This window comes from Scyliorhinus canicula, chromosome 19, assembly GCF_902713615.1.
Source record: "Scyliorhinus canicula chromosome 19, sScyCan1.1, whole genome shotgun sequence".
NCBI lineage: Eukaryota > Metazoa > Chordata > Chondrichthyes > Carcharhiniformes > Scyliorhinidae > Scyliorhinus > Scyliorhinus canicula.
The window spans coordinates 66,077,847-66,095,464 of NC_052164.1; the positions used below are offsets into that span (position 1 = coordinate 66,077,847).

Genomic DNA, 17,618 nt, shown 5'->3' on the forward strand with positions numbered 1-17,618 from the left:
AGGCGAGAGGTAGTTCCAAACAACAGGCTTTAATACACTAGATATGTGCCCGGCAGTAGACGTACAGAGAAAGGCCGACTGCCAGCCGGTACGGGTTCTTATACCCCGCCTCGTAGGCTACCTACAAGCTACCTACCTCTCAGCCAATTGGCGGGGTGTCACATGACGAGCCTCAGCCAATTGGCAGAGAGGCATGTGACTTGCCTGGGCCAATGGACAGCGAGTCTTCTGCACCAATGGCAGCTTGGTTCTAAGGTACCGTAATCTTCCTAGTCATACTACCACACTTAGATTTACTCCTCAATAGTAATGTGTGCAATTCAACTGGATTAGATGATAAATGCTGAATTGCACTTCCCCACAGACTTGGGCCCTGACTTGCTGTGAGACATTTAACTGTTCAATACCTCATGCAGCCATGGTGCTGAGTCGAGACTAGGCATCATGAATTACAAATATAGTGTGCCTCTCTTTAACATTCGATGATCCAACTTGTGGAAAGAAAGGATTAAGGATTAAGTCTGGGTCAATGACAGCTTCAATGAGGGAAGGGTATATTTTTGTTAGGTAAGGTTATTAAAGGATATGGAGCCAAGACAGGAAAATTAAGTTAAGATACAGTTCACCCATGACCTACCATAAGTAGCTTCTGTTCCTGTGCAGCTGCGGTAATACCTTCTGAGAAAGGGTATCAATGATTTTCGGGTGGGATCCTCTCAGCCCACGGCCGGGCAGGTGAATCCCCTCTACCGGCGCGAATTGAGCCACTCTGCCCAACGCCGGCACGTGATTCTCTGGCGAGCAGAGAATCGGCACCATTGGCGCCCGCGATGGGCCGCGCGGCGGTCATAAAAAAGCCGAGTCCCGCCGGAGCCGTGCACACCTGCTCTGAGCCGGTGGGAACTCGGCGTGGAAGGGTCGGGGGGGGGGTGGCCTGTGGGGGTGGCCGGGGGGAGGGGGGGGTGGTGTTAGGAGGAGGGGAGAGGGGTGTCCAACCCCGGGGAGGGCCTCCGATATGGCCTGGCCCGAGATTGGGGCCCACCCATCAGCGGGCCAGTCTCTCTGGCTGGGGGCCTCCTTTCTTCAGCGGCGGCTCCTATAGCCCTGCACCATGTTGTGTCGGGGCCGGCGCATTGAAGGGAGCCACTGCGCACGCGCGCATTGGCGCTGGTGCCACTGCGCATGCGCGGATCCCGCGGCGCCCGGTTGATGCTGGGATCAGCAGCCGAGATGGCGTGAACTGCTCCAGTGCCATGCTGGCCCCCTGTAGGGGCCAGAATTAATGATCCTGAGGCCGTGTTGACGGCATTTTTGACGGCGTCAACACTTAGCCTCAGGATCACAGAATCCCGCCCATAGTGTCTGTGCTCTTTATCTTTGTGGATGCTTTAGGTGTGAACAATGGAACTTCATGGGCCTGAGTGCCAAGGCTTGTGGGCAACATAAGCCTCATGGACTATCGTCAGCATTACTTATTATTAATATCATAACATTGAGGTTAATATCGTAACGGTGAGGTTAGGAAGCAATTATAGAGCAATGATGGACAACCTCGGCTCGTGAGTGGGCCGCTTGAGTGGCCCTCCTTCATCTCAATGAGCCACAAGATTGAAATCGGGCTTAAATCACTAACCATGACTCTATGAATAAGATTAAATACATTTAATACCAGGAGACACGCTAGTGCAGTGTTTAGCACTGCTGCCTCACGGCGCCGAGGACCCGGGTTCGATCCCGGCCCCGGGTCACTTTCCATGTGGAGTTTGCACATTCTCCCCGTGTCTGCGTGGGTTTCATCCCCACAACCCAAAACGATGTGCAGAGTAGGTGGATTACCCACACTAAACTGCCCCTCAATTGGAAAAAGTATATTTAATACATGCTGAACATTTCATATTGAGTTACAGGAATGCTTAATCATTTATATATTATCATCAACTTCAAATAGTTAAAACAAAATAAATATTTACGCTTTTGGACGCAGAGGGAGTGCATTATTCTCACAGTCAATGTTGTGAGCGACCAGCACGCTGACAGTTCACTTGCCCATAAACTTGTGCGAATCACTTCAGTCAGATCGGTCGAAAAAAAATTACGCGGACGGAAATCAATGGAATCTGGCAAACCGTGCATGGACAACGGTCAACAAAATGTCTCTTGGGCCGCACTCAGAGCCCAGGTGGGCCGCAGGTGGTCCCTGGGCTGCAGGTTGCCCGCCACTGTGACAGAATTGGTGGAGGAACGTGAATCTCTAGCTGAGAAAGCAAGACCTTGATGGTAAAAACAGCTTCTCACATTTCAGGCTTTCTGATGCTCAAGAGTTTGCAGCTGGAGGCAATTGGAACCTGGACAGATATCTCACAGGTGTCAGGCCCAGCAGAGGACCGGCTACCTCTTAACTTTTAAAATACAAACTGTGAAGGGCAGCACGGTGACTCAGTGGCTAGCACGGTTGCCTCATGACACTAAGGTCCCAGGTTCGATCCCGGCTCTGGGTCACTGTCCGTGTGGAGTTTGCACATTCTCCCCGTGTTTGCGTGGGTTTCGTCCCCACAACCCAAACGATGTGCAGGGTAGGTGGATTGGCCACGCTAACTTGCCCCTTAATTGGAAAAAATGAATTGGATGCTCTAAATTTATAAAAGAAAAATACAAACTGTGATTGGTTTGGGTTATTCTGGAACTAATTTTCCTTTTAAAAATTGACACTGATCAGCTGGAAAAGATGGCCACTAAAGGACACATGGAGATTCCAGGCTTAAGATATCCTGAGAGCATCCAAATGGCATTCCTGACTTGAATGGGTCATTCTGAAACCAGGACAATGCTTCCATCTACTCACCCCCCCCCCCCACCCCCCACCCCCCCCCCCCCCCCCCCCCCCCCCCCACCCCCCTCCCCGCCCCCGGCTGGAGTCTGCAAACACAAAGACCCAGGTTGTGGTTAATTCATTTTACCCAAAATCATATTTGGAAAAGAGCTGTGAAGAACCACAGGTAGCCATGTTGGTCACCCCTTTTTCAAAAAGGCTTTATATTCTGCCAGCAGGATTACTCTGAACAACAGCAGCAACAGAAAAGGCAAAGACATTTATGATAACAACATTGTAAGAACTCCAAACCTGTTTCTTTTCAAGTCCACCACTACAGACAACTAACTTCATGATGTCAGGATTAGAAGTAACTAACTTTGTGACCTGCCGAAAGTCCATCTATTTGAGGAAATTCTGCAACAATTCTAAACATATGACTCCAGCTGTTGAACCCACCTAGACTATACTTCAGGAGTGAAATGCTTCTTCATCGGGCCCGCAACACATACTTTCTTTCACAGTGAGCCAAATATGTGAATTATGAACTATTCTTTTGTTTATAACTTGTAAAAGTGCACTATTCTCTGAAACTGTACTTTACATGTGTTTGTGTGTGTTTTTAAAAAGGAAAATTTAGAGTACCCAATTCATTTTTTCCAATTAAGGGGTAATTTAGCGTGGCCAATCCATCTACCCTGCACATCTTTGGGTTGTGGGGGTGAGACCCACACAGACACAGAGAGAATGTGCAAACTCCATACAAAGAGTGAACCGGGGCCGGGATCGAACTCAGGACCTCCACGCCGTGAGGCAGCAGTGCTAGCCACTGCATCACTGTGCTGCCCATGTTTGTGTGTGTTTATATCTGTGTATGTTGCTGAGTGAATGATGTAGTGTTAGATCTTCAGGATTAACACATAAATAAATAATCTTCTTTATATTAAATCCATAAAAGGCTTGCTGCTGGTTATTTAAATTGACGACACACTCAGGTTAAGTAACACGCTGTTGCTCGTTATGCTTTCCTTACTTTGCTCTGTCCATGGACTCCATCTACACCTCCCGCTGCCGGGGGAAAGCGGGCAGCATAATCAAGGATCCCTCCCACCCGGCTTACTCACTTTTCCAACTTCTTCCATCGGGTAGGAGATACAGAAGCCTGAGAACACGCACGAACAAACTCAAAAACAGTTTCTTCCCAACTGTCACCAGACTCCTAAATGACCCTCTTATTGACTGACCTCATTAACACTACACCCTGTATGCTTCACCCGATGCCAATGCTCAGGTGGTTACATTGTATATATTGTGTTGCTCTATTATGTATTTTCTTGTATTTTCTGAATTTTGTTCAATTCCCTTTTCTTCCCATGTACTGAATGATCTGTTGAGCTGCTCGCAGAAAAATACTTTCCACTGTACCTCGGTACACGTGACAATAAACAAATCCAATCCAACCCAATCCAATCCAATTACCTTTGCTCAAGAGTCGCCAGGTATCTTTCTGATACCACCACAAGGTTCAAAACCGAATACTGATCAAAGACTCGATACACCAGTTAGTAAGTTTGAAATCAATGCACATTTATTTACACACACAGTCAATTATTACTCATGCACAAACTCTACTCACTAAACTACAACTACTACTAAAAGCCTATATTTAGCTTCGGGTGCCCACTCAGTCAGAGGAACATTGGCCGTTATCCGATTCTGAGACTGCTGGCTTCGAACTGGTATAGAATAGTAGCTAGGAGCACCTATCTCGTAGCGTAAGTCTTCGACTTACTTGGCTGGTGCTTGGCGGGTCTGTCATCACTGAGAGCCAAGGCCAAGACGAAGGTGAAGAAGAAGAGAGCGATCTGTCTTTGGGGACTCCTCTTTATACCCCAAAGGGTTTTGCGCCCTTTTGGGCGGGCCCTGAACTTGGCCCCAATTAATTGGACCATGTCCCAATCATTTGTATTGATTCTCTCCAATAAAGGGGTTGTTGCTTGATCCTGGGCGGGCCCTAGGTGACCGTTGGCCTGCCTTTGTTTTAGTCTCCACTGGCGCCGGGGAGTCTGGCCTGGTACCGATTGCTTAAATGTTTCGCTTTTGTCCCCGGAGATAGCTCATTACTATGCTACTGGCTTGTAGTATTGGTTTTGTCTGGGAGCTGCAAGTTCCAATCCACAGGCAAACCTTGCACCTGCTTGTTTTCCTAGCAATGTCCATTTTCCCTTTACTCTTTGCAAGTGTCCATTTTGAAATCGGGACGTGGCCACCCCAGGTGGCTACAACGCATCTCTTCCTTTTCAAAAACACACTGATTAAGGACAGTAAAGGGAAGGAAGCAGGAGTTTCAGTACTTTCTATCCCTATCTGTAACATAGGGTTGATGTTGATATTTTCTGGAAGTACACCAAGCCTTAGAGATGGAGGGCAGGGCTCTCTGATCCTGAGGCTAAGTGTTGATGCCATCGTAAATGCCGTTGCGTTTTACGGCGGCGTCAACAGGCCCCCAGGAGCATCTGTAGCCATCTAAGATGGACACTGGGCTACAAAATGGAGAACTGCTAAGGCTGCAGGGAAAAACAGTCTTAGTGAGGACAAGCAGTTTGCAGAAGACTAATTTGCATTCTGCACGTACAGAAACCAGTTTTTGGCCAGGTGCAGAGTTTCAGCCAAAGGTGCAAATGGGAAACAGATCTGCATAGTAATGAGGTGATCCAGATCCAGACCCCGCACAATAGAAACATTTAAGTATCAATGGATACTTTTGCGTAGACGCCCAGACAGAATGGCGCCACAGTAACCAACACAAAGAACCATAGGGACCGCCCCACCCATCGAGGAACGACCCTCAGATTGGGGGGTTTGGAAGATATCGATTGGGAAAGGCCCAATCGATACATGGCAGGTAAAGGAACCGCCCCAAGGGGGCACGGACTTCTAGGACCTATAAGAATAGACCCCGCACATGGGGTCTGTTTTGTTGCTCCGGCTCTGCTCTGCTTTCCTGCTACATCGCATCCTGACTCCAGTTCCATCACCAGCCGTTGAGCCATCAGCCATCGAACTGTAAGTGCCAATACAACGATCTCTACGTGATCCAGACCTTGCTAGATCCTGACAACTTTAAGGATCTGAGAGTTGCAGACCAAGAACGGGATGAAGGCCTTGTCCCCTGACCTTGCTAAGTATTTTAGTTGTTTAGTATTAGAAGTAAGTTAGTCTCTTTAGCGTATGCATGTGTATTTATTATATTTGTGATAATAAATATCAATCGTTTGGACTTACTAATCGGTGTACAGATTTATTACTTTGAACCTGACCTTGATATACTTGTGACGGTGTCTCAATACGGCACCTGGCGACTCCGAGCATAATTACACACACAGAGCCATAGTAGTGTTAAGCACACGGCCTTTAAACGGAGGCGTGTTAATCACACTCCAGTAAAACGAGCAACAGCATCTATTCCGAGCCCTACAGGAGACCAGCACGGCACTGGAGTGACCCACGCTGCTCCAGCAACCGATACCGGCCTCAAATGGGCGCCGCGGATCTGCGCATGCACGCTGCGACCGGCGCGGCTGCGTGCATGCACAGTGACTTCCTTGTCCCCGACGCAACATGGTGCAGGACTACAGGGGCCGGTGCAGAGCAAAAGAGGCCCCCAGCCCGAGAGGCCGGCCTGCTGATCAGTAGGCCGCGGTCGCGGGTTAGGCCACAACGGAGGCCTCCCCCGCTCACTGGAGAATCGGCGGACCTGCGTCGGGGCGTCGTGGTGCGATTCGCGCCCGCCCCGGTGATTCTCCGACCCGGCGTGGGCTGTTAGAATCCTGCCTGAAGTATTTGGAGATTAAGGGCTGGTGACAGATATTCCATAACCCAGTGCTGTATACCTTTTCCCCATCACCTTTCTTCCCAACGACATAGAAGAACTTGCAGCGTTGCAAATTCTTTAATTGTGATCTGAACCTGGTTGTCTGATCTTGAAGTACTTTTGAACCCAAGTCCTAATGGACTACGTCGAGCCCAAATGATTAATATTACTATTTGTCATTATACTTTCTTTAGATCTGCTTTGTTGAACATTTGCAGGATTTAATTTAGCATTCTGTTCATTCTTAGAACTTAAACATGATGCCACCTGTGGAACTTGGTATTTGACAATTATAATCAAATGGTAGTGCTGTAGCTGTCTGAGATACAACTGTACGATATCCCTCAGCATTAACAACAGGGACGGTTAATACCAGCCATGATACTCGAGAATCAAGTTGAATGATTTATTATTGTTTGCTTCAGTTTTCTGATAGATCTGAGGCTTTGTTGGATGTGTGCCAGCTGTGTGAAACTGGAGCTCGAGTTTCTACAAAGGAAAGAGCAGTGGTAAAGCTGTATTTTCTCACAGTAGTGACGCTTGCTGTACAAGAATTTAGAGTGAAGTCCAATTCAGAAAAAGGTGGTCATTTAATTGGAGCCTACCATGATTCCAGCCCTTTCCTGGCGATCGGCTTGTGTGGCCTGCGCATTGCTGTGTAAACCTATCTGTCTCCAAGGGGCCTGTTGTCAAGGCGATCTGTGGGTGAGTAAAGCCACGGAAGAGTTTGGGTTACTTGGCAGATGGAGACTAGGCCTTGAGGATGTCACAGATAATTATCACATTCATATTATATATGCTAGTTATTATTTCCCAGAATTCAACTCTCTGCCAACGCTGCCAAAGCTTTCAGTGATTACCTGTTGTCCTGTGGCACAGACAAGTTCATCGATCAGGTGGCTCCAGGACGTGAGTCTGGGAGACGTGCTCTGGGACTTGCCATTAGCAAAAACAGAACAAGCTCATCACCAGTGTTGCATGGAAGTTACATGTAACACAGTGTTACAGTGTTTACAGTCATTCAGCCCAATGGGTCTATTCTGGAATTTTCATTCAGACGAGTAGGGTTGCCAACTGTGGCTAAATGTATTCCTGGAAGTTTCACCACATGACTTGCCCCCGCGCACCAGCCATTAGCCGACCAACACACCCACCCTTGTGATGCACTGCCTTCCTACGCCTATTGAAAAGCAAAAAGACTCATTGTCCAATCGGATGATGCTTGGCTGTCAGCCATATAATCGTTTTTTTTTTTAAACCCCTTTTTCACTATTGGTATATCTGCTAAAGAGAAATGATCAAAGAAAGTGACAAAAATCGATCTTTTTAAATGTCCCAATCAGTTTTCTCCACAGCGATATCCTGGAGGATGATTTTCAATTCCCAGATGCTCCCGGCCAATACTGGACAGTTGACAACCCGAGCCATCTCCCACTCTACCTCACCTCACCCAATCAAGAGATCCTTCTCTTCCTTTCAGTCTCATGTACATATCTAACTCCCCACTAAATGCAGCTATGATATTTGGGCTCAACTACTCGCTGTGCCCACAAATTCCATGTGCTGGATTCTCTGTTTTTGGGACTAAGTCCCCAAGCCATCGGGAAAATTGTGGTCTTTTATGCCAGGAAAACTGGCATCAAAAGGCCACAGATTCCCCGTTTTGCTGGGGCTAGCAGGCAGCCATTGTAGAGCTCGCAGCTCCAGCTGCCGATACGGACCCCCGCACTTCCAGGTCAGAGGCTGTGTATGCACCCGGCGGCAGCCTCCAGCAGCCACGCCGTGCTCCATGGCGGAATCAGCCTGCGGACCTGGACTGGCAAAATAGTGCCCCGCATCGTCTGTTTGTGGCCCCCGACCGCCCACTCACATTACCCCCAGCTGCGAATGAAGCCCCCCCTGCCTGGCCCTCCCCCTACTGTGGTGGCCCTGTAGCCACCTGGGGTGGACATGTCCCGATTCCAAAATGGACATTCACAAAGAGTACAGGGAAAAATGGACAGTACTCGGAAAACAAGCAGGTGCAAGGTTTGCCTGTGGATTGGAACTTGCAGGTCCCAGACAGACAGATACTACAAGCCATTAGCATAGTGATGAGCTATCTCCGGGGACAAAAGAGAAACATTTAAGCAATCGGTACCAGGCCAGACTCCCCGGCGCCAGTGGAGACTAAAACAAAGGCAGGCCAACAGTTACCTAGGGCCCGCCCAGCGATCGAGAAACCACCTCTTTATTGGAGAGAATCGGTACAAATGATTGGGACATGGTCCAATTAATTGGGACCAAGTTCAGGAACCGCCTAGAGAGGCACAAAACCCCTTTTGGGTATAAAGAGGAGTCCCCAAAGACAGATCGCTCTCTTCTTCTTCACCTTCACCTTGGCCTTTGGCTCTCAGCGACGAGAGACCGCCAAGCACCAGCCAAGTAAGTCTAAGGTCAACGCACGCTACGAGATAGGGGCTCCTAGCTACTATTCTATACCAGTTCGAAGCCAGCAGTATCAGAACCGGACAAAGGCCATTGTTCCCCTGACTGTGTGGGTGGCCGAAGCTAAGTATAGGCTTTTAGTAGTAGTTGTAGTTTAGTGAGTAGAGTTTGTGCATGAGTAATAATTGACTGTGTGTAAATAAATGTGCATTGATTTCAAACTTACTAACTGGTGTATCGAGTCTTTGATCAGTATTTGATTTTGAACCTTGTGGTGGTACCAAAAAGATACCTGGCGACTCTTGAGCAAAGGTAATTAAAACAGAGCAAATTAAGGATAAGCATAACGAGCAACAGCCCCGGACTGAGTCCACAGCTGCCACGCGAGGATCACGGACGGTGGGACCACACAAGTCTCACGCCGTCGGGAATTTGTCCGGTCGGGTATGGAGCATCACTGGGCAATGGCCTGAGGCGGGGGATACTCTGCGCGGCGTACTCCACAAGTACGCCGATTTCCGAGGGGCGGAGAATTGAAGAACTGGCGCCGCCCCCGATTTTGTGCGCTAAACCGGATTCTCCACCCCGTCGCCGAACATGATTTCGGCATTGGTGGGCGGAGAATCCAGCCCCACATTGCCACAAAACTCCTGGTAAGAACGTTTCTCCTGAATCGATTATCGGATTTATTAGTAACTATCGTGCCTTTAGTTCTTGACTCCCCACAAGTGAAACATCTTCTTTATGTATACACTATCAAACACTTGCAGAATTTTAAAGACCTCTATTAGGGCAGCCTAAATAAATAAAGAATGGGTGAAAGTCGACATTCTCTGTGTTTGTCTATTCACTGTACGATTGGTTTCCTCCGACACAAAGCATGCAGGTCAGTATTTTCTGTTTCATTTATTATTTTATGGGATGTGGGTGACGTTGGCTGGGCCAGCATTTATTGTTCATCCCTAATTGCCCTTGAGAAGGTGGCAGTGGGCTGCCCTCTTAAACCGCTGCAGTCCATGTGGTATGGGATGATCTCAGGACATTTTTAAAGCAATACTAACATGCTGAAGCACTTTGCAGCCAGCTCCCATTATATTACAGCTTGGATATCTGGGAATGACTCAAGACAGTGATCTAATCTTGGCTTTAGGTGATGGTGATACATTGGCTCAAGCCTCAATCTCATAAATTATGAGATTAACTAAACCCCTCCATTAGATTCCAGCCTGTAATTTATCATCAGTAATCCTGTATTTCAGATACATCCCACAATATGGACAACCGGATCTTTTCAAAGTCCCGAAGATCGGCCGGTTGGCAAAAGTGTGTCCGAGGAAAATATGTTTGAAAAACATTGTTCTGGAGCATACAAACCCAATCTCTCCAATTTTTCCTCATACATTAACCTGCCCATTCCTGGTATTACTCTAGTAAACCCTCCTGAATATTCAGTATTGCATATATAAATCTCTCAATATCTGATTAGATACCAGACTGTATCTCATTCTCAATTTAACCTTGTAGTAAGCATTATGTTAAGCTGCATGAGGCCTTCTGCACAGTTAATAGGCCATGGTTCTCCCTTCAGTTATGGATTGTTCTCTGTTTTCATGGAAGCATATGGCACAGATGAGGAAGGACAGAGCTGAGGGAGGCGTGTTTCTCTAAGAGGCCAGAGAACAAGCTGTCATGGTGGCACAGTGGTTAGCACTGCTGACTCACAGCGCCAGGGACCCAGCTTCAATTCTGGTCTTGGGTGATTGTCTGTTAGGGGTCTGCACGTTCTCCCTGTGCCTGCGTGGGTATCCTCCGGGTGCTCCGGTTTCCTCTCACAGTCACAAAGATGTGCAGGTTAGGTGGATTGACCATGATCATTTGCTCCTTGGTGTCCGGGGATGTGTACGTTAGGTGGGGTAATGGGGTTTGGGTGGGCGAGTGGGTCTATGTGGGGTGCTTTTTCAGAGGGTCAGCGTAGAATCAATGGGCCGAATGGCCTCTTTCTGTACTGTAGAGATTCTATGATTCTAACAGAAGAGTACTAAAATCTTCCTATTTATATAGGGTGAAGGGCGACTTCTTATTAAATTGGCTAAATGTCTCGCGTTGGATACTGATTTGATTTATATTTGAATTGAATTGAATCAGACAAATGATTGGGACTGAGGTGAATCATTTACCTCTGCATAAATTCGTAATAGATAGACTGCAGAGGACATTGGTAAACAGAAACTGCTTTATCAAAGAAGAGGTGATAAATAATTCAGAGTCAATCTGAGAACGTTGCAAGTGCCTCACGCTCCTTGGGTCATGTTTGCCTGAGTCAGTCCAGATATTTCAGCGTGACTTCTCAGACCAGACCTCTGGGCAAAATGCACAGAGCCAGGAAATACATCGGAAAGGATTGAACCCGGTTCCTCACGGTCGCTGATCCCGAAAGCATGTTAGTCGAAGGGGGTGTTCACATCCTGTGAACACGGCAGCAGCATGGTCCGGAAATGGGTGATGGATTGATTTGGAAATTTCAAACCCAGTTTAGGTTTCTCTGGATTCTCGCCCCATTGGCTCTGGGTAAGATCTGGGATCATGTCTTGTCTGTCTCCCAAACTCATGGGAAAGTGATTTTGCAGTTATAGAGGATGTAGGATGAAATATAATTTTAAGGCTAATGCTTTCTAATTGGACTGTTTCCTTTCAACACAAATAATGAAGTACGGAAATAGATTCAGTGCTGTTGTGCGGGATGTTCTGCAGTGTTTTGGTGTTTGCAAATGTCCAGCGATACCATAATAGTTTTAAACAACAGGGAAACAGAATGGCACATTGGGGCAAAACTTATACTTATGACAACTTTTACTGGGGATTGGACTCTAAGCTTCAAGTGGGATTAGATGTTAAATGAATTCTCCCCCCCCTCCCCCCAACAACTACCCCCAATCTCTCTTCCCTTTATCCCCACCTCCCATCTCCATCCACCAGAAAAGTAAACGAAACCCAGTCTGGAGTGGGTGACTTTGCTACTTTGAGCATTTTAAGTACGTCCTCCTTATCTGTTTTTATCCTATCCAATTTCTCTATTACCTCTTCCCTTCCTGTGACACTGTCAGAATCCTGTTCTTTAGTGAAGACACAGTGAAGGCACAATAGTTTGCACGGCTGCCTCACAGCGCCAGGGACCCTGGTTTAATTACAACCTTGGGTGACGGTGTGGAGTTTGCACATTCTCCCCATGTCTCTGTGGGTTTCATTTGGGTGCTCCGGTTTCCTCCCTAAAAAATGTGCAGGTTAGGTGGATTGGCCGTGCTAAATTACCCTTTGGTGTCTGAGGATGTTAGGGTTGGGTGATAGTGGGGGTGCTCTTTAGCAAGGTTGGTGCAAACTCAATGGCCTGAATGGCCTCCTGCTGCCTTGTGGAGTTTCTATCAAATATTAATTTTGTATCTTTTTCTGAAAAATATTTTAATTGGAGTTTTAACACTTTATATCAAAATTTACAAACCAGAATAAAAACAACAACAAAATACGTATCACAGGTTGTCACAGCATCTGTGGCTGTGGTCCCAGTTATAGCATTTCCTTATTTACAATGGTGTGCATAGTAAAGAGAATATATTATTTACAGTGACAGAAGTAGTCATATTAGTCCATTGGTTACAGAGAATGAGATGGGTGCTCTATCTCCTCGGTTTTTTATGAGTGGGCGAGGCCTATGCCTCCCCATTTTTCCTCTGTGTCGCATGTGATTTCCCCTTCCCCTCTGGCTGTTTTCCCTCCCCCCCCCCCTCCCCGTGCTTCCCTCCCTCCGTATCCGCTCTCCCCTCCCCCGCTCCCTCCAATTTGCTGGTTACGAACAGGTCTTCGAAGAGGCTGGTAAATTTTTTCCACAAGTCATCGAATCTCTCCTCAGTTCCTTTGATTGAGAATTTTATTTTCTCTAGCTTCAGGAATTCAGCCAGGTTTGAGAGCCACTCCGAGGCCCTGGGTGGCGCTGCCGATTTCCATCCCTGCAGAAGTCTCCTTCGGGCGATCAGAGAGGTGAAGGCCAGGTCATCTTCTCCTTTCCCAGTGATACTCTCTGCCTCCACAAGGGAATAATTTTTGTACATCTCTTGGCCATTTCACCAGTTTATCTTTGATTCCAATCCACCTGGGCCAGATCTCTTTCCAACTTACCAAAATTAGCTCCCTTTCCATTGGTTCAATTACATCTGATTCTTCTTTGTTGTTTTCCATAGCATTCTAAACTTGATGAAATTTAGATTACTGTTTCCTAAATGCTCCCCACTGAAACATGCTGCAATGTCCCATTTCCTTCCCTGGAACAGGAGTCAGTACTGCTTCCTTTCTCACATAGATCAAGGGGGTTCTCTTGGGCGATATTCAAGAATTAAGCAATCCCCCCCTATTTTACCTGTTATTTTCCTAGTTTATATAGGAGAGGTTGAGTAGATTGGGCCTGTGCTCATTGGGATTTAGAAGATTGAGAGTCAACCTCATTGAGAAATATAGGATTCTCAGGGGCTTTGACAGGTGAGATGCTGAGAGGTTGGGCGGGATTCTCCACCCCGCCGCGCCACATTTCTGCCCCGACCGGCCGGCAGGATTCTCTGTTACGCTGGCCGGTCAATGGGGTTTCCCATTGTAGGGCAGCCCCACGCCATCAGGAAAGCCCCGAGCACCGGCATAATGGAGAATCACCCCGGCAAGAATCCCGGATGTTGTTTCCCCTTATGGGAGAGTCTAGAAGCAGAGGGCATAATCTCAGAGTAAGGGATTGCCTATTTAAGGCAGAGATGAGGAAGGATTTCTTCTCTTAGAGGGTGGTGAATCTGTGGAATTCTTTATCATAGAGCGCTGGGGAGATTGGGTCATCAGGTATGTTCAAGGCTGGGATAGACAGATTTTTAATCAATAAGGGAATCGAGGGTTATGGAGATAAGGTGGGAATGTGGGGTTGAGGATTATCACATCAGATCAGTCATGATCTCAGTGAAGAGCAGACTCGATGGGCTGAATGGTCTACTTCTGCTCCTATGTCTTATGGCCTTAAGGTTATGTCCCCCATTTTCACCAACCTCTATTTTTTGCATCTTTCTGGAATAGTCTGAAAGTGTTCTCCTTGATATTGTTCCCAATGTTTGCCGATGTTTAATGTACACTCAGCACATAATGTTGGGAGTAATACAGGGATTACTACCTTTGAGGTCCTGCTCCATAGCTTCCATCCTTCTTCTGAAATTCAAAGCACGGGACCATGTCTATGACATTGGACTCCAATGGGCCACTACTCTGGTTGTTTCCCTCATCCCTCTAAATGTTCTGCACTCTCTCAACAATGTCCTTTACCCTGGTGCAAGTGGGCAGCACATCATGCAGGATGCATGTCAATAGTTGGGGGTGTACCTGACTACTGCTGAAAAAAGAGATACCTTGTTGAAGCTTTTCGTCTTGCACCCATCAGGACAATCCAAAAGAATTGTCTACACCCTGCTGTTCTTCTCTCCATGATCCTGGAGTGCACTCCCCTGAGGTGTTGTCCTCAAATGAATACCAATGTAAGGGAAAACATCAAACTTATACATGGCAACACCTCTACCAATCAGCTTCCCAACCAATCTCTTGTCATACAGTATAAATTTGTTGTTTTCCCTGACATTGGTATTCTTGCGAATTGTCCTGATGAGTGCAAGATGAAAAGCTTCTACACAATGTCCTTTTTCAGCATTGCCCAAGTTCTGCACTGCCAAATGACTACCTGGCTATTGAATCCCCTATGACAACTGCAGATCTAGACTTTGCTGTTCTTCTCCCCATGATCTTGTTGACAGATTCTGGAGTCCACTCCCCTGAGGTGTTATCCCTCTCATTCAGCCCTGAAAACAGGTTCGAGGGCGTCATAGTTCCGGAACATTCCTGCGCTGCCTGCCTCTTCCCTACCCTGTTGAACTCTGCGGGGTGGCCACTTCCTCAGGCCTGCACTCCAGGAAGTTCTCAACATCCTGCAGTGACTCCAGCAGGTTTTAAAGCTTTGAACCCTGAGCACGGGTTTGAGTATCTGGAGACATTTCTGGCACGTGTGTTTATCCAGGACACACACATGTGGGGTTCTCATTGAACCAGAATTGCAGGTAATGGGTCTCAGCTATCCATCATTTTACTTAAAATATCTACTTAGTGTTATATCTATATTGGTAGTTTAGTATCGCCGTAAGTCCTTTTATTTACTACTTATTCATTATTTATTGTTTTTGGTTGTTTAATATTATTGGTGTTATAATTTATTAATTGTTTAATACATTCAGATACTTTTAATGTTGGTACCTGCCACTTAATTAATTTTAGTTTTATCTGCTTAGATTTAAGTAGATTCTTGAATTACTTATTTATATGTTTGCTTATTTTCTGTTGCGCTTGATTTAAATTACTTATTACCTTCCCGCTCTGCACTGAATTCCCACTCACATCAAATTCCAATTGTTATTCACCAATAAAGAAGATAGATACAACCAAAGTAGATTCACTTGGATGCTGCCTGGTCTGGAGAAATGCAAATACAGACAGAAATCTCCCCCTCAAATGTGATCAAGCATTACTCCGGAATCCGGACCCATCCATCTTCATTGTTTAAGAAGAACTTGAACAATTGGGACTGGTATCATTAGAACAGGAGTTCTCATGGCGCCGGGGGAGCATTCCTATCTCTGGGTCTGAAGGTCAGGTTTCATGTCCCACTCCAGAGGTGGGATTTTACGGGGTGTACGGCCTGCCCAGTCAATTCCCACCCGAGGTCAACGGACCTTTAAAACTTCCGTCAAATTGTCCATCCTGCCCATGACAATTCCCGTGTTGCGTGAGAGAGGAAAATCTACCCCCAAGACCTGATTGCCATGGAAAGTGCATTCATAACGTGGCCAAACAGGCTGATTAAACCTTCCAGTACACCAGATGGCAGGTGGTAAGAGAGGGACAGCTTACTTATTGGCCACACTGTGGAAAGGAATGGTAAACCACTTCGCCAAATGTAAACATGGACCAATCCAGTGGACGCCCATGGTTACTCATGCCTTCTTACTGAATGGTACCTGAAGGAGAAGGATCATTAAAACAGAGAAGATGGAACTAAGATGGCGCCGGAGCGTGGCGACTCTCTGTGAGCCCTCTCCCGCAGATCCTCTTCCTACATCTCTTATCCTATGTTTTTTCACGTATGGAATGATCTATATGGACTGTACACAGAACAATTCTTTTCACTGTACCTCAGTACACATGACAATAAATCAAATCCAAGTCCAAATCCAAGATTATGGTGTGTTTTGATAGATATGTTCAAAATTATCAAGTATTGGGACAGAATGTATAGAAACAGGCACTTTTTAATTAATGGAATGGTGTGGTGTTAATTGTTTCTTGGATGTCAGTGTCACTAACAAAGACAGGATTTGTTGCCCATCCCTAATTACCATTGAGAAGGGTTATAGATATGGATTGCTAATGAAATCTAAGAGATTTAGGATAGGCAATAGGAGAAATGTATTTTACACCGAGGGTTGTGAGGCTGTGTAGTGCAATACCAGAGATAGTGATTGAAGGAATGACTATGTCAGCATTTAAGAATTGGTTAGATAGATGGCCGAGGGACTAGAGATGAAAGAAATTTGGGAGCTAGGTGGACACATGTTGCTCTACCACATTCCTGAGCCATGGAAGACTTCTCCTTCTCATGTATGGTAACAATGGAGCAGATAAACAAGTTTTGAACAGGAAGAGGGCTGTGGGGAACAGTCTTTAAGGGAAGAGGGCTTTGGAGAAGCCCTGAAGATTCAAGAAGGTAGCAGAACGTTGGGGCTGTGCGCCAATGGGGCTGAGATACCCCTTTGCAGTTGTTGTTTTCTGATCGGCACATCTGAAGAGCTGGAGTCAGTGCTTGAAAGCCATTCATGAATCCAGGGGAATTGCAATCTTGGAAGAGGAAATTGAAAGCCTGTGAGGTGAGCGGAGGTTGATGCCGTTCAAGTTGGAGCGGCTTGTGGAGAGAATTCCCTGGTTAGATCTTCAAAGTTGAAGGTGGGAATCCCTTGGGAGCAAGACAGAGTTTTACGGGATTGGTTGACCCCGTAGTGCCTCCTGACATTGAGGTGGGTTGTTGAGAAATCCATGGACACTGTCTTGGTTGCATTTGCTATTTAGTGCGCAGTGTGATGTGGTCAAAGAAAGTTAATTCTGTACATTCACATGTAACTCATATCAACCCTGATGGGTTAGAGGATCAAATAGATATTGTAAATTGTTTTATCTTTCTGACCTTGTAGAGTGAAGTTTACTTTTGTTTGTTCAAAACCTGTGGAATCTTGTGGCTTGAATCTTAAACTTTAAACAAAAGGTTATTGGCTCCTAACCAGATCTTACAAAAGATTTCTGGAACTGGTCAAGGATCGTAACATCCTTAACTTTAATTGCTTGACCTTTGCTGACCATGCCTTCAGTTACCCGGGCTGTAAACTCTGGAATTCC

At 46.4% G+C, this 17,618-nt stretch overlaps 1 protein-coding gene across 1 annotated transcript in view; it reads left to right on the forward strand.

Moving 5' to 3' along the window:
• Positions 1-17,618, forward strand: part of LOC119954014 (V-set and immunoglobulin domain-containing protein 10-like 2) — a 136,735-nt gene that overhangs the window by 19,055 nt on the left and 100,062 nt on the right. The window contains exon 2 of the mRNA XM_038778791.1: positions 7,501-7,592. Coding sequence (XP_038634719.1) covers positions 7,501-7,592 — 92 coding nt within the window. The remainder of the gene's footprint in view (positions 1-7,500; positions 7,593-17,618) is intronic.